We start from the raw sequence: 18,401 nt of genomic DNA on the forward strand, positions 1-18,401 counted from the left end.
GCCTCCAAACTCGTGCCCACACATGACGCCGCCTCCATCCTCTTCCATGCTGCCCCTTCCTCGTCCATTACCCACTTACACACCATCGCTGCGTTGGCAGCCCAGTAGTACCCACAGATGTTGGGCAACGCCAGCCCCCCCCTATCCCTGCCTCGTTCCAGGAAAACTCTTCTCACCCTCGGAGCCCCATGCGCCCACACAAATCCCGTGATACTCCTGTTGACCCTCCTAAAAAAGGCCTTCGGGATAAGGATGGGGAGGCACTGGAACAGGAACAAAAACCTCGGGAGCACCGTCATCTTAACGGACTGCACCCTCCCCGCCAGTGACAGTCGTAACATATCCCACCTCTTAAACTCCTCTTCCATCTGCTCCACCAACCTTGTGAGGTTGAGCTTGTGCAGGGCCCCCCAGCTCCCAGCCACCTGGACCCCTAGGTATCTAAAGCTCTTCCCTGCCTGCTTCAATGGGAGCCTACCAATCCCCACCTCTTGATACCCTGGATGCACCACAAACAACTCACTCTTGCCCAGGTTCAACTTATACCCCGAGAAACCCCCGAATTCACTAAGAATCCTCATCACCTCTGGCATCCCCCCCACCGGGTCCGCCACATACAGCAACAGGTCGTCCGCGTACAGCGACACTCGATGCTCCTCCCCACCCCGCACCAGGCCCCTCCAGTTCCCTGACTCCCTCAAAGCCATGGCCAGGGGCTCAATCGCCAACGCGAAGAGGAAGGGGGACAGGGGGCACCCCTGTCTCGTCCCCCGGTACAGCCGAAAGTACTCCGACCTCCTCTTTGTGGCTACACTCGCCATCGGGGCCTCGTAGAGCAGCCTCACCCACCGGATAAACCCCTCCCCAAACCTCTCCAACACCTCCCACAAATACTCCCACTCAACCCTATCAAAGGCCTTCTCCGCATCCAATGCCACCACTATCTCCGCCTCCCCTTCCATGGCCGGCATCATAATGACATTGAGGAGCCTTCGCACGTTTGTATTCAACTGCCTTCCCTTCACAAACCCCGTCTGGTCCTCGTGAATGACCCCGGGCACGCAATCCTCTATTCTAGTGGCCAGGATCTTTGCCAGCAGCTTAGCGTCGGCGTTCAGCAGCGAAATCGGCCTATATGACCCGCACTGCAGAGGGTCCTTGTCCCGCTTCAGGATCAAGGAAATCAGCGCCTGTGACATAGTTGGGGGCAAAGCCCCCCCCCCCCCCTTGCCTTGTTAAAGGTCCGGACCAACAGGGGGCCCAACAGGTCCAAATACCTTTTATAAAATTCCGCCGGAAACCCATCCAGCCCCGGCGCCTTCCCCGACTGCATGCTCCCTATCCCTTTGACCACCTCCTCCAGCTCGATCGGCGCCCCCAGCCCCACCATCCGCTCCTCCTCCACCCTCGGGAATCGCAGCTTGTCCAAGAAGTGCCCCATTCCACCTCCCTCCACCGGGGGCTCCGACCGGTACAGTTCCCCGTAGAAGTCTCTGAAGACCCCATTAACATCTACTCCCCTCCGCACCACCTTCCCAGCCTTATCCGTCACTCCCCCAATCTCCCTGGCCGCGTCCCGCTTTCGGAGCTGGTGTGCCAGCATCCTGCTCGCCTTCTTCCCGTATTCATACACCGCCCCCTGTGCTTTCCTCCACTGAGCTTCCGCCTTTCTGGTAGTCAACAGGTTGAAACTGGCCTGAAGGCTCCGCCTCTCCCCCAGCAATCCCTCCTCTGGAGCCTCCGCATATCTCCTAACCACCCGCACCATCTCCCCTATCAGTCTCTCCCTCTCCCTCTGCTCCCCCTCTCCCTATGGGTTCGGATGGAGATCAATTCCCCCCTCATCACCACCTTCAATGCCTCCCAGACCGTCCCCACTCGGACCTCCCCGTTGTCATTGGCCTCAAGGTACCTCTCGATACACCCCCGAACCCTCTCGGCCACCTCCTCATCTGTCAGCAGCCCCACCTCCAAGCGCCAGAGCAGACGTTGGTCCCTCTCCTCCCCCAGCCCGAGGTCCACCCAGTGCGGGGCATGATCTGAAATGGCAATGGCGGAGTATTCCGCATCCTCCACCCTCGAAACCAACCCCTACTCAGGACAAAAAAATCAATCCTCGAGTAGGCCTTATGTACGTGGGAGAAAAACGAGTATTCCCTGGCCCTTGGCCTCCCAAACCACCCCCCCCCCCCCAATCTGGTCCATAAATCCCCTCAGCACCTTAGCCGTCACCGGCCTCCTACCCGTCCGGGACTTGGATCGATCTAATGGGGGATCCAGTACCGTATTGTCGTCCCCCCCCCCCTATGATCAGGCCCTCCAGGTCCGAAATGCGGTCCAACATACGCCGCATAAACCCCGCATCGTCCCAATTTGGGGCGTAAACATTCACCAACACCACCCGCTCCCCCTGCAGCTTGCCACTCACCATCACATATCTCCCGCCACTGTCAGCCACCACATTTAACGCCTCAAATGACACCCTCTTCCCCACCAGGATCGCCAACCCCCTACTCTTCTCATCCAGCCCTGAGTGAAATACTTGGCCCACCCATCCCTTCCTCAGCCGAACCTGGTCCGCCACACTCAGGTGTGTCTCCTGGAGCATGGCCACATCCGCCTTCAGCCCCTTCAGGTGCGCAAATGCCCGGGCCCGTTTGACCGGCCCATTCAGCCCCCTCACATTCCAGGTTATCAGCCGGATCAGAGGGCTCCCTGCCCCCCTCCCCTGCCGATTAGCCATACCCCATCCCTTGCCCACCCCCGGCCAGCGTGCCCCGCCCTGCCAGTTTCCCACGGCGGCAACTCCACCCCTCCAGCACCCCCTGCGTCCTCCAGCTCCTTCCTGACCGTTTCAGCAGCAACCCGGTACACCCCCCCCCCCCCCCCCCCCCAGGCTAGGACCCCTCCTAGCCGTGCCCCTCCCTCCATAGCACTCCCGTGAGCCAGCTAACTTCTGCTGACCCCGGCGACTCCCCCCCCCCCACCTCCGACTCCTTCCCACGTGGGACTACCCCTCCTCCATCATGCACATCAACGCGCCCCCCCCCCCCCCCGCTCTTGCGCGGGAAACGAAAACAGCCAGCAACGACCCGCGCTTCTCAGCCCCGACCCTGCCCCCACCATCTCCCAGCGCGGGAAACCCGCAGATAGCCCGCGCTTTCTCCCTGCCCGGCCCCGCCTCCTCCAGGGCTACTCCCATTGTCAGACCCCCCCACCAGCTCCCCGAGCTCCCCGTTTACCCCCTCTGCCCGAACCCGTCCACCCGACCCCTGCAGAAAAACCCATATAGAAAAGACAAATCGACATCACCCCACCCACCCTAAGGCCAACCCACATCCTACACCAAACCAAGCAAATACAGTATTATACAGCAACCCCCATCTTAGGCCCTCAGTTTGAGTCCAATTTCTCGGCCTGCACAAAGGCCCATGCCTCCTCCGGGGACTCAAAATAATGGTGCCGATCCTTATAGGTGACCCACAAACGCGCCGGCTGCAACATGCCGAACTTCACACTCCGTCTATGGAGCACCGCCTTCGTCCGGTTAAACCCAGCCCTCCGCCTCGCCACCTCCGCACTCCAGTCCTGGAGGATCCGTACCTCCGTGTTCTCCCACTTGCTGCTCCGCTCCTTCTTGGCCCACCGGAGCACACACTCATGATCCACGAACCGATGAAACCGCACCAACACCGCCCGCGGCGGCTCGTTCGGCTTTGGCCTCCTAGCCAGAATTCTGTGGGCCCCCTCTAACTCCAGGGGCCCCTGGAAGGACCCAGCACCCATCAGCGAGTTTAACATAGTCACCACATAGGCCCCTAGGTCCGACCCCTCCGTGAGGTCCAGGATCCGCAAATTGTTCCTCCTCGAACGGTTGTCCAGCTGCTCGAACCGCTCCTGCCATCTTTTATGGAGTGCCTCGTGCATCTCCACCTTCCCCGCCATGGCCACGACCTCATCCTCCCTTTCGGAGGCCTGCTGCTGCAGCTCCCGGATCGCAGCCCCCTGGGCTGTCTGGGTCTCCATCAGCTCCCTGTTGGTTACCTTCAGCGACTCCAGCAGCTCCAACTTAAGCTCCTGGAAGCAGCGCAGCAGAGTCTCCTGCTGCTCCTGAGCCCACTGCCTCAGCTCCTCAAGGCCCCCGCCGGCAGTCATTTTGTCTTCCTTCCCCCGCTTTTTCGGGGGTGCTTTCTCCGGTTTTCTCCTTACCCCACTCCTGGTCCGGACCATAGGACCGTTGGGGTCAACTCTTGACCTCTTCCCATGTCGGGATTTGCCGCCACAGCTCCGTTGGGGGCCCTGAAAAGAGCCCCAAAGTCCGTTCTCAGCGGGAGCTGCCGAATGTGCGGCTTAGCTCCTCATTGCCGCCACCAGAAGTCCGTAACACATATTTCTTGAGTGTTATCGACGAATACTCCCGCTTCCCTTTCGCCATTCCCTGTCCCGACATGACCACAACAACCGTCATAAAGGCCCTCCTATCCATCTTCTCCTTGTTCTGTTACCCCGCGTACATCCACAGCGGCCGGGGTCCTCCTTTATGAGTGATGAACTGCGTCAATTCCTGCTCAGCAGGGGCATAGCCTCTAGCAGGACAACCAGTTATAACCCCCGGGGTAACGGTCAGGTCGAGCGGGAGAATGGCACCATTTGGAAGACCATCCTGCTGGCCCTGCGGTCCAGAGATCTCCCTATTCCCTGTTGGCAAGATGTCATTCATAACGCCCTTCACTCAATCCGGTCTCTCCTCTGTACTACCACTAATCAAACACCTCATGAACGTCTTCTTGTTTTCCCCAGGAAGTCGTCCTCAGGATCCCCTCTCCCGACCTGGCTGGCCACCCCCGGGCCCATCTTGCTCCGGAAGCGTGTGAGGGTGCACACGTCCGACCCATTGTTTGAGCGAGTCCAGTTACTCCACGCCAACCCGCAGTATGCGTACGTGGAGTACCCCGACGGTCGGCAGGATACGGTCTCGCTCCGGGACCTGGCACCCGCCGGCGTGCGGCCTTCTCCTCTTCCATCAACACCCCCCCCCCCCCAACCCCAATTCCCCCCAGCGCCCCCCACGATCCAGCGCATATACCCCCCCTTCCCCGATTACAGCGTCTCCACCACCGGCCCGGGGTACAGAGACACATCTACGACCGACCCTCCCGGAGGCAAGGATGACCATCGGCCTGACGTCTCCGGCTCCACTGCAACGGTCCACCAGAACATCACGGGCACCCGACAGGCTGATCGTGACCATCTGATGCAACCATGGGACCTTATTGGACTCTATTGTAATTTTTTTTTTGCATCCTAATGTAGTATTGTTAATTTTGCCACGAGCCAGTGGGCAGCCCATATCTTCGATTATCTCTACTCATACCACCAGTCCTTGGACCTCCACCCCCTCTCTCTCTTCCCCTCACACCCGCCCCGCCCCGCCCTGCCTTCTTTCTCCACAAGGGGTGAATATGGTGATATGAGTGGGAGCACTGCCAATGGTGCAGAGCATTGGTTTCCCATTGGCTCTGGCTGGTCATGTGCCTCTCATCTGATTGGCAGGGACTAGTCATGTGACTGCTCCCCAATTGGTTGAGAGGCAAGTAGACCCCGCCTCCGAGGCGGGGTATAAGTACCCAGGTTTCCCGGCGGTCGGCCTTTCTCTGTAGTCGACCACCGGGCTAACAACTAGCTGATTAAAGCCACAGTTTGGATCTTCATCGTGTCTCGCGTCCAATTGATGGTACATCACTGCCCCAGCAGAGCAGGAATGTCTGATGTTCAGTTACTTTCAGTGCTGAATTGGCTGGTTTTGGTCTTGGAGGATTTTGAATTAGCGAGGGGGAGGAAACAGCCAGCATCACAGCCCCCGGTTGCTATCCTTTAACATGATGTGGAGATATCGGCGTTTAACATGTGCTGGGAAGTACATGTCCGGGGAAGGATTTGGGCATTATATATAGGGGCGTTCTCAAAACTTGAACTGTTTACTTGCACGTTGTCTCCTTCAGGGGAGGAGAGAAGAAAATTCAAGGTAACTAAAAGAAATGTAAGAAAATTACATGATGTGATTCCAACCATTCTCCTTGCTCCCCAACTCTGTTTGCTGCTGGGTAACCTTTCATTGGCATGTTGTATAATTATCTCTGTGTTCAGAAAAGTTGCTCTGGGAAAATATTTGCCCAAAATCTGTAGGACTGAGAGTGTAATTTTTCAAACAAAAATGCAAAGTGTCAGGTTCTGACTGAAAACCGACATGAAACACAGCCAGGTTTTCTATCCAGATCTTCTGACACTGTGTCAAAGAATATTTGTGGGTGGGCGGTGGGGGGGGGGGGGGGGGGGGGGGGGTGCGTGGTTTGCGTGTCATTCTGGTGGGTTCAGGGTATGATGGAGTCAGCAAGCCCGGCTCCACAGAGATTGGGGCACCCCTTTTAAAGGGAGGCCGGGCTACAAGAAAAAAATAATCTCCCTCCTTCCTTTTGGGGGGGAGGGGGGGGGGGGGTGAATTTCCACATCAGCACACTCCTCTTTCATTTCCCATGTCCTCCCCCCTCACCACCACACACATAAGGGGAAGCTCCCCCTTTCCCAGTGGAGGAGAGTTTGACGTCACACTGCCAAGGGGCGAGCATTTCACGGAGCCAGATGCTGCAGCGTAAAACCGTTAAATTATATCTAAGTGCATGTAAATTTATGGAAATCAGGTTCACGGCCTTTCTGGCAGGGTGCGGGGATGATCTCAAATGAAATCTCAGCTGGCGCAATTGCCACTATGGCCCTCGCGTATGATTTAGCAACCATTAACAGGTGCTCCGGTTTCTTCCCACAGCCCAAATGTGCAGGTTAGGTGAATTGGCCATGATAAAAAAAAATTGCCCCTTAGTGTCCAGGGATGTGCAGGCTAGATGGGAGTTAGAGGGATAGGGCAAGGGAGTGGGCCCAGGTAGGGTGCTCTTTCAATGCATCGGTGCAGACTCGATGGCTCAATGGCCGCCTTCTGCACTGTAGGAATTCTATGACTCTAACGGGATTTGTGCCCGCAGCTAATGGACCCTTATAATCATGCCCTGAGTCAAAAAAAGGAATTGGGTTCTCTAAATTTATAAAAAGAAATAAATAATCACGCCCTGAGTCTTAGCTCATGAAAACTGGAGTGTTAGGGTCATCTCGGAAGTTTAAATGCAAAACCAGGAACAGGAGGTGATCCCGTCAGCCTCTGGTTTTAACAGAGGTGGGACGCAGCAGGCATCTCAACCCAGCATCCCAACCTATTGCATCATTAAACCTGTCCGCCACCACCTCCCCTGCCTGTGGGCAGGAATTCCACAGGAAACAATTGATAGGAGAACTACAGCTAACTTCTGCGGGACGTACATAAAATCTGCTCTTCAAGATTCCCAATCTTGCAAAAGCCCCACCCGCACAAAAGCCACTTTTCTGCTAAAATTCAAACCATATTTTCAATGTCTACTATCAGAGTTCTCTATCAGTATGTGTTGGAAGGAGGCAGATGGAATGGATATTTGACAAACGACATTACATTAAAATGCTCCAGAGAAGAGGCAGCGCTATTTTGAAACACCAATACAGTAACCCAGAATCATGGGCCCTGGATTTGGACTGCTGGATTCCAGGTGTCAGCTATTAGACAATGGAGAAACACCGGATGGAAGTCACACACTCGATCCTTTCAAAACCCCTACAATGCAACCTAGCTGGACAGGTTTGGCATCACTTTACCTTCTTGGCTAAGTTTGGCTGGTGGACCAAAGGATCACAAAGAAAGCAGAGACAGCTATAGAGAAAAGGAGAAAAATGTGAAAGGCGGGGTCACATTATTTGACTTGTTACTGGAAGCTGGCTGCATGGTGTGGAGTTAAAGGGTTTAGGTTGCTGTCTCTTTTTTTCTCTCACTGACCCACACCAGTGATGAGATCATGGGCTGAAACCCAATCATTGTACTCAATGTCATCATCAACTTAAACAGCTTCTTTGAAAAGAGGGAAGGAGACACCTGAACAAATATCATATCAAGATATGTGACCGCTGGCTTTTATAAGGGATTTATCTCACTTCATAACTCTTGCAGGTTCTTTGGTTCTGATTTATTTTAATATAACTTAGAGTTTCTTATTTTAAATTTTCTTCCAGGGTGTGGAGATATCAGCACTCTCATCTGCCATCAGTCACTTTCTGAACTGCTTGCTGAGCTCCTACCCCAATCCTGTTGCACACTTGCTTCTCGACGAACTTGTATCGCGCAGGAAAAAGAACAAGCGAAAGATGCGGATTCCTGGGAACGACACAGCCTGGGCCAGCCTGACCCCTGCTGAGCTATGGAAACAGATTAACAGTGAGGCTGGTGAAAGCTTTGACTACTTGCTGGCTTGGTACGTAACCCCCTAACATTTGGCACCTTTTAACGTGTTAATTTCGCAGTCATTTTATGCATCAGTCATTGCCAAAGTTGAAGGGATTCCTGTAGTGACTTGTATCCAATATTGTCGTGCGCAGAATGTATGGAGTGGGACTGCTCCTGCTCCACTGTGGGAGGTGTAGAGTACCGAACAGTATGGGTCCTGAAGGTTTTCTGAAGCGGAAATGGAAAGCTAAGCTACACCGCATGGACATGTGCAGGTTCCTACTTCAGAGTGGGATGTTGAATATTCCTCAGTTTGAGGTGGAACAGTGATGCCAGATCATATTGGATCTCCTTATCTGTTGAACCCCGGATGATATTCCGAAGGGTGAGAAGTCCTGGAGTAGTACCATTCATTGCAGTAGATTGTCGTGATCAGTATGCTTCCAGCCCAATGAGCAAGGAAGCATTGTTGGATGTGGCTGTGGGAATTGAGGTGGATCAGGTGTCAGTTGGGGAGTTTTAAGGGAACAGTGATCATCAAATCATGAAATTTTGGCCATGGAAATTGCCAGGTGCAGTGACTCAAAACTGGCAACCTTGGGACTGAGACTGTGCCAGATTTTGGAGTTTGGTGGTTCGGGTTGTGGGTTGGTTTGGACCATGGCAAGTTGGGTGGGATTGCTTGGAACACGGGAATAGACTGGCAGATAACTAGTCCAGCGACATACCACACCAGTGCAATGCTGAGTTGAATTGTGCAGGCAAGTGTTTTTCTTTTATTTTGCTCAATTAAAATTGCACGGGATATTGTACCATCTACAAGATGGTAGCAACACACCAAGGCTCCGTCAACAACACCTTCCAAACCTGCAATCTCTACCATCTGGAAAGGCAAGGGAAGCAAATGCATGGGAACACTACCATCTGCAGGTACCCCTCCAAACCACACGCTGTCCCGATTTGAAACTATATCATTGTTCCTTCATTGTTGCTGGGTCAAACTCCTGGGACCTCTTCCCAATAGCACTGTGGATGTACCTACACCACATGGGCTGCAGCGGTTCAAAGCTCACCATCACCTTCACAAGGGTAGAAAATTACTGGCTGCACCCATGTCACATTAAGTTAGAAAAAGAAATAACTAATGAGGGTAATGCCATTGATGTGATGTATATAAAAGACATTTAATAAAATGCCACAGAGTAGACTTGTTAGCAAACGCCCAGCCACTTTCCTCTCACTGATGTTTGTGTGATTGGTGTGTTACAGTGATGGGGTTGATCAGGCGGTGGAGCGGTTTGGTCTTCAGAAAGTGTCCCTGCTGCGCGAGTTCTGTATAAAGGCTGGAATTCAGGTACTGCCAATCTATCCATTGTAACTATGCAGCACACACGTGATCTGTCATTCTGTATGTCTCTTCCATTTACATGATCCTCCCACAGCTGTGCCAGTGCTTTGCTTGCGTATGTTCATGACACAGGTGCATAGTGACTAGCAGTGAAGCTAATGGGTGCGGTTCTCCGACACCCACGCCAGGTGGGAGAACCGCGGGAGTGCCGGGCGATTCCCGGCACGCCGCCCTGGCACCCGCACGCAATTCTCCCACCCCCCCCAAATCGGCGTGCCGAGTTTTACGACAGGCCGCTCGGAGAATCGCCGCTCGCCATTTCTAACGGTCGAGCGGCGATTCTCCGGCCCGGATGGGCCGATGGCCTGCCTTTTCCGACCGGTTCGCGCCGGCGCCAACCACACCTGGTCGCTGCCAGCGTGAACAGCACGCAAACGCTGCGTGTGTGGCCTGTGGGGGGGGGGAGGATCGAGCACCAGGGGCGTGCTCAGGAGGGGTCTGGCCCGCGATTGGTGCCCACCGATCGGCGGGCCGGCATCTCTAAAGGACGCACTCTTTTTCCTCCGCAAGATCAATGTTCCATGGGCACAATTCTCCGCAACGGCCGACGCCGGCCTGAAACCTGGAGTGTTTCATGACGGCGTCGGAGGCCGCTCCTCGCCCCCTATTCTCCCGGCGCCAACCCGCGCATGCACGGTTGCAGTCTTCCCCTCCGTTGGCCCGCAAGACTTGCCGGCTTGATCTTGCGGGGCGGCGGAGGGGAAAGAGTACGTCTCTTAGAGATGCTGGCCTGACAATCGGTGAGCACCGAGCACGGCCGTGGTGCTCGATCCCTTCTCCGCCCTCCACAGGCCCCAAACTTACCTTTCACGCGATGTTCACGCCGGCAGCGACCAGGTGTGGTTGCCGCTGGCGTGAACAGGTCGGGAACGTCAGGCCGCTCGGCCCTTCCGTGATTCTCCCACCCGGCCTGGGGAGCGGACAATCACGCCCCAAGTCTTGCGGGGTGCCCGTGGGGCGGACGACAACCGCGCATGCGTGGGTTGGCGCGTCCAACCTGCACATGTGCGGGTGATGTCATTTAAGTGCCGTCGGCCGTGTCATTTACACGGCCCCATTTTGACGCGGGCGCCAAGGCCCGGCGCGCGAAATTGATGCGGCGCCGCTCCTAGCCCCCTGGGGGTGGGAGAATAGGGGGCGAGGAGCGGCCTCCGACATCCGGTTTTCACTCCGGCGTCGGCACTTAGTCTCCCGTTGGGAGAATCGCGCCCAATGTGTTTACAAATCCAATTTGCTGAGTAAAAATTGCAAGAAATAGAAAATTGATTAATGCTCAATTTTGAATAACTTAACTGCACCATATTGTTCCAGTGAAAATCAGAAAATTCCTGATTTCTGATTAGTGTGTATTCGCTGAAGAAAAAAATGACTTGCATGTAGCACCGATCACCACGTCAGGAAATCCCAAATCATTTTGCAGCCAACGAGGCTTTTGGAAATATAGTCGGATTCAAGACAGCCAATTTGAATGCAACAAGGCCCCACAAACAGCAATGTGATGATGTATCTTATTGATTTGAGGGATAAATATTGGCTATCCTGGTGGCTGATATCTTGCCGATCTTCAAAATAGTGTCTTGGGATTTTTTTAGTCCTACTGGAGAAGATAGATAAATCATTGGATTAACATCACATTTTTAAAAAACAGCACCTCCAACAGTGCTGCAATCTCTCAGTACAGCACTGGAGTGCCAGCCTACAGTTCTGTATTCAATGCATAACCGACTGACTCAGAGGCAACTGTGCCACAGCTGACACTATTAATTCATCTGCAGTTTTTTGTGGAGAGATTAGGGAAAATTAATCTGTTCCCACTTCTCTTCTATGCCCATTGTGTGTGTGTGTGTCTATGTACAAATATCGATTCCCACTTCTGTTCACTGCCTAGTGTGTGAGTGTGTATGCGTGTGTGTCTCCATGTACAAATACCGATTGAGGACAGGACTAAGCTCCGCTGTCTGGGCTCATACATCGAGAATGCCCCCCTTGGGTGTGGAAGGCTGCTTCCGTTGCTGCTTGTGAAAGCTTCGAAGGAGTGAATTCCTCGACGCACTAGTTATTAAATCACCTCATCGACTACAAACTAGAGAGCCGTCAACACAGCCCAGTCCATCACGTGAACCCGCCTCCCATCCATTGACTCTGTCTACACCTCCTGCTGCCTTGGGAAAGTGGGCAGCAGAATCAAAGACCCCCTCCCACCCGGGTTATTCACTCTTCCAACCTTTTCCATCGGGCATGAGGTACAAAAGTCTGAGAACACACACTTACAGATTCAAAAACAGCTTCTTCCCCGCTGTTAACAGACTCCTGAATGACCTTCTTATGGACTGAACTGATCTCTCCATGCATCTTCTCAACTGTTGCAGTACTATACTCCGTAAGCTTTACCTGATGTCTATGTATTTACATTGTGTACGTATCGTTGTCCTATGTTTTTCATGTATGGTGTCATCTGCCTGTTTTGTACGCAGAACAATACTTTTCACTGTATCTCGGTACGCGTGACAATAAGTCTACATCTAAAAACCTAAATATAGTGCATAGAGTGAGCCTCCTTACATTTGATGAATACAAGTTACAAGCTTCGTAGGAGAAGTAAAGGGAAAATAACAGGATAAGGGAAAAAAAGTCCTCCCATGGAGCTATATGGTTAGCTGGATACTGATGTATAAGCTACACTTGTTTACACAAATCTAAAATTATAGTGGCAGCTAGAAATATTTTCAGACTCTCAAAACTTGTCCCATGGCTGGATTTCATTGGAAATCAATGGTATCCAAGAGTTTCAGTTTTATTCCAGCAACAATTTACATAGCGCTTTCACGTACTAAAATATCCAAAGGTGCTTCACATGAGTATTATCAACATTTTCAACGATTGCAATTACCCATGTCTGTGCTTCACTAATGGAATAAAACTCTACCCCAGCGCTGATTCAGCCAGTAATTAAGTTCTATTTTCAGCCAAATGTTTTCGCTTTGCCCTGAGAGATGGTGTCCATAAAATTTTACAGCACAGATTTCGAACAAGTGTTTTGTTTTTTGCAGTCTCTGAAATCAGCCACTTAGCACCAAATGATATCAGGAGGCCATCTGCTGTTCAAGGGGAGATTGGGAAGATTCCGATCTGTAAATGCAGTGTTAATGAATTAAAAAGCTAGCAAAATGTCAATCAGGGTAGAGATGGGTGAGGCCACTGACCTCGTGTTTAGGATTGAGAATGGCGCAGTGATTAGCACTGCTGTCTCACGCGCCGAGGTCCCAGGTTTGATGCCGGTTCTGGGTCACTGTCCGTGTAGAGTTTGCACATTCTCCCTGTGCTGGCGCCGCACCAAACGCACGTTCTACCAGAAGTGAGGCCCCGGGTGGTATTCTCCCCAGCCCCACCCGGGTGGGAGAATCGCCAGGTGCGCCACGTGAATCGCGGGGGGGGGCCTCCGATGGGGTCTGGCCTGCGATCGGGGCTCACCGATCGGCGGGCCAGCCTCTCCCCCTGCCCGGGCCTACTTCCTTCCGCCGCTGGCCCCAGAACCCCGGCGCCATGATGGTGAGGGGCCAGAACGCTCCGCGAGGTAACCACGCATGCGCTAGTTGGCGCCGGCCCAGCTGCGCATGCGTGGGAGCCAAGGCGCCGGGTCTCTGACGCCACACTGAGGCCCTGCCCCCATAAACCACAGAGGGGGGAAGAATAGGGGTCTGAGAACGGGCGCCGACGCCGGAGTAAAACACTCCGGTTTTTACTCCGGCATCGGCACTTAGACTCCTGTTGGCAGAAAGTCATCGGACTCGAAACGTTAGCTCTTTTCTCTCCCTACAGATGCTGCCAGACTTGCTGAGATTTTCCAGCATTTTCCCTTTTGTCCCCAATCAAATACCCTACATCAACATCCTCAATCAAATACCCCACATCAACATCCCCAATCAAATACCCCACATCAACACCCCCAATCAAATACCCCCACATCAACATCCTCAATCAAATACCCCACATCAACATCCTCAATCAAATACCCCACATCAACATCCTCAATCAAATACCCCACATCAACATCCTCACCCACCATCAAATACCCCACATCAACATCCCCAATCAAATACCCCCACATCAACATCCTCAATCAAATACCCCACATCAATATCCTCACCCACCATCAAATACCCCACATCAACATCCTCACCCACCATCAAATACCCCACATCAACATCCCCAATCAAATACCCCCACATCAACATCCTCAATCAAATACCCCACATCAATATCCTCACCCACCATCAAATACCCCACATCAACATCCTCGCCCACCATCAAATACCCTACATCAACATCCTCACCCACCATCAAATACCCCACATCAACATCCTCAATCAAATACCCCACATCAATATCCTCACCCACCATCAAATACCCCACATCAACATCCCCAATCAAATACCCCACTTCAACATCCTCAATCAAATACCCCACATCAACATCCTCAATCAAATACCTCACATCAACATCCTCAATCAAATACCCTACATCAACATCCCCAATCAAATACCCCACATCAACATCCTCAATCAAATGCCCCACATCAACATCCTCAATCAAATACCCACATCAACATCCCCAATCAAATACCCCCACATCAACATCCTCAATCAAATACCCCACATCAACATCCTCAATCAAATACCCCACATCAACGTCCTCAATCAAATACCCCACATCAACATCCTCAATCAAATGCCCCACATCAACATCCTCAATCAAATACCCACATCAACATCCCCAATCAAATACCCCCACATCAACATCCTCAATCAAATACCTCACATCAACATCCTCAATCAAATACCCTACATCAACATCCCCAATCAAATACCCCACATCAACATCCTCAATCAAATGCTCCACATCAACATCCTCAATCAAATACCCACATCAACATCCCCAATCAAATACCCCCACATCAACATCCTCAATCAAATACCCCCACATCAACATCCCCAATCAAATACCCCCACATCAACATCCTCAATCAAATACCCCACATCAACATCCTCAACATCAAATACCCCACATCAACATCCTCAATCAAATTCCCCAATCAAATACCCGACATCAGGGGTGCAGGGTAGGATGGGGGAAGAGCGGGCAGAAAACCGTAGAGGCCAGGCAGGGACAATAACCCCCGAGAGTGTGGCCACCGTACTAGCAGGAAAGCTAGCGCCGGGGGCACGCAACAAAGCAGGGCTGCAACGCGCCCCCAACAGGGGGGAAGGCGCCAGGCAGGGGATGGGGGGAACACCCGTCAAAGTCGGGAGAGCAAACGGGGACAGGAATAGGGGAAAGAGGGGCAAAGGAGGGGTATACGGGGGAGGAGGGAAAAGGGAGAGACCGGGGGGGGGGGGGGGGGGGGGAGAGGGGTGGGGCACACAGGGAGCGAGAGACCGGGGGGGGGGGGGGGGGGGGGGGATGCAGGGAAGGAGGGACAAAAGAGGCTAGAAAAGGAACAGGGCTACAAAGTGCCACAACCACTTGAGGTAGAGCAACCCCTCTACCTCAACCAGCGCCCGGGGCCCTGCCAGACGCGACCCCGGAAATGTAAACAGCGCCCTGGACCTCGCTAGTGCCCTGGACCCCGCCAGCGCCCTGGACCCTGCCAGACGCAACCACCTACCTTCCACAAGGGCTGACGTCTCCCATCGGATCCCAGGATCATCCAGCAGCAGCCGCCGACCGAGAAAGCGAGGTTAGACTGAAGGAACGCGGTTTCAAGACCCCTCTCCCCAGCATACTCCTGGCAAACGTCCAAGCAATTGAAAACAAGCTGGATGAACTTAACGCCAGACTTACCTCTCAGAGGGAAGTAAGAGACTGCTGTGTGCTCTGTTTCACAGAGACATGGCTCACCCCCGCCTCACCGGACTGTGCCATACAACCTGAAGGCTTCTCTATTCACCGGGCGGACCGCACGGCATCTTCGGGCAAAGCAAAGGGTGGAGGGGTTTGCCTCCTCATCAACTCCTCCTGGTGCTTGGATGTGGTGACCCTGGTGACCTACTGCTCCCCAGACTTGGAATACTTGACCGTAAAGTGCCGCCCATACTATCTTCCACGTGAGTTCACTTCAGCCATTATCACAGCGGTCTACATCCCACCCCAGGCAGAAGTGAGGAAGGCGCTGGATGAACTGTACACAGTCATAAACAACTATGAAACAGAACACCCGGAGGCCCTGTTCATTGTGGCCGGAGACTTCAACAAAGCCAACCTCAAGAGTGTACTGCCAAAATTCCACCAGCACATCTCCTGTACCACCCGGGGCGACAACACTCTTGACCACTGCTACTCAAAAATCAAGGGCGCCTACCGTTCCATCCCCCGACCGCACTTTGGGAAATCAGACCATAAGACTGTGCTCCTTCTCCCGGCTTACAAGCAGAAACTCAAGCGGGAGAATCCAGCTAAGAAGGTTGTGCAGTGCTGGTCTGAGGAGACAGAAGAGCTCTTACGTGACTGCTTGGAGACAGTGGACTGGTCCATATTTAAGAACTCAGCGACTAACTTAAATGAGTATGTCACCACCGTCACAGACTTCATCAGCAAATGTGTGGACGACTGCGTGCCAAAGAAAGCAGTACGTACGTTCCCCAACCGGAAACCATGGCTCAACCGCGAGATTGACTCCCTACTGAAGGACAGATCTGAGGCGTTCAAGGCAGACGACCCTGTCCTATACAAGAAATCCAGGTACGACCTCCGCAAAGCCATCCGAGATGCCAAGAGAGAATATCAAACTAAGCTAGAGTCACAGACAGACTCTCGGCGGTTGTGGCAAGGACTAAGCAACATAACGGGCTACAAAGCGAAGCCGAGCAGTATCTCTGGCAGCAGTGCACCCCTCCCCGATGAACTTAATGCATTCTATGCTCGGTTTGAGCAGGTAACCAACAACCCGCTATCGAGTGCCCCAGCAACCCATAATTCACCCGTTACCCACCATCACAGTTTCCGAAGTCAGATCGGCCTTCCTGAAAGTGAACCCACGGAAGGCGATGGGCCCGGACGGGATCCCTGGTCGTGCACTCAGAACCTGCGCGGACCAGCTGGCAGAGGTTTTCACAGACATCTTTAACCTATCCCTACTCCACTCCGAGGTCCCCACCTGCTTCAAGAAGACCACCATCATACCGGTACCAAAGAAGAACCAGGCAACGTGCCTCAATGACTACCGCCCGGTGGCCCTGACGTCAGTTGTAATGAAGTGCTTCGAGAGGCTGATCATGAAGCGCATCACCTCCATACTCCCGGAACGCCTTGACCCACTTCAATTCGCATACCGTCGCAACCGGTCTACATCAGACGCCATTTCCCTGGCCCTACACTCATCCCTAGAGCATCTCGAAAACAAGGACTCCTACATCAGACTTCTATTTATTGACTACAGCTCCGCCTTCAACACCATAATCCCAGCCAAGCTCATATCAAAGCTCCAAAACCTAGGACTTGGCTCTCCACTCTGCAACTGGATCCTTGACTTTCTGACCAACAGACCACAGTCAGTAAGAATGAAGACCATAAGACCATAAGACATAGGAGTGGAAGTAAGGCCATTCGGCCCATCGAGTCCACCATTCAATCATGGCTGATGGGCATTTCAACTCCACCTACCAGCATTCTCCCCGTAGCCCTTAATTCCTCGCGACATCAAGAATTTATCTATCTCTGCCTTGAAGCCATTTAGCGTCCTGGCCTCCACTGCACTCCGCGGCAATGAATTCCACAGGCCCACCACTCTCTGGCTGAAGAAATGTCTCCGCATTTCTGTTCTGAATTTACCCCCTCTAATTCTAAGGCTGTGCCCACGGGTCCTCGTCTCCTCGCCTAACGGAAACAGTTTCTTTGCGTCCACCCTTTCTAAGCCATGTATTATCTTGTAAGTTTCTATTAGATCTCCCCTTAACCTTCTAAACTCCAATGAATACAATCCCAGGATCCTCAGCCGTTCATCATATGTTAGACCCGCCATTCCAGGGATCATCCGTGTGAATCTCCGCTGGACACGCTCCAGTGCCAGTATGTCCTTCCTGAGATGTGGGGCCCAAAACTGGACACAGTACTCCAAATGGGGCCTAACCAGAGCCTTATAAAGGCTCAGTAGCACATCGCTGCTTTTATATTCCAACTCTCTTGAGATAAATGACAACATTGCATTCGCTTTCTTAATCACAGATTCAACCTGCATGTTTACCTTTAGGGAATCCTCGACTAGCACTCCCAGATCCCTTTGTACTTTGGCATTATGAATTTTCTCACCGTTTAGAAAGTAGTCTATGCTTGGATTCTTTTTTCCAAAGTGCAAGACCTCACATTTTCTCACGTTGAATTGCATCAGCCATTTCCTGCACCACTCTCCCAAACTGTCTAGATCCTTCTGCAGCCTCCCCACTTCCTCAGCACTACCTGCCTGACCACCTAACTTTGTATCATCGGCAAACTTCGCTAGAATGCCCCCAGTCCCTTCATCCAGATCATTAATATATATGGTGAACAGCTGCGGCCCCAACACTGAACCCTGTGGGACACCGCTGGTCACCGGCTGCCATTCCGAAAAAGAACCTTTTATCCCAACTCTCTGCCTTCTGTCAG

The 18,401-nt window shown here is 52.8% G+C and overlaps 1 protein-coding gene across 3 annotated transcripts in view; it reads left to right on the forward strand.

Moving 5' to 3' along the window:
- LOC119954419 (clustered mitochondria protein homolog) overlaps positions 1 to 18,401 on the forward strand; it is a 143,746-nt gene that overhangs the window by 99,267 nt on the left and 26,078 nt on the right. For all 3 annotated transcript variants that reach the window (XM_038779657.1, XM_038779817.1, XM_038779744.1), the window contains exons 16-17: positions 8,146 to 8,384; positions 9,626 to 9,710. In XM_038779657.1, coding sequence (XP_038635585.1) covers positions 8,146 to 8,384; positions 9,626 to 9,710 — 324 coding nt within the window. The remainder of the gene's footprint in view (positions 1 to 8,145; positions 8,385 to 9,625; positions 9,711 to 18,401) is intronic.

Source organism: Scyliorhinus canicula, chromosome 1 (genome assembly GCF_902713615.1).
Source record: "Scyliorhinus canicula chromosome 1, sScyCan1.1, whole genome shotgun sequence".
NCBI lineage: Eukaryota > Metazoa > Chordata > Chondrichthyes > Carcharhiniformes > Scyliorhinidae > Scyliorhinus > Scyliorhinus canicula.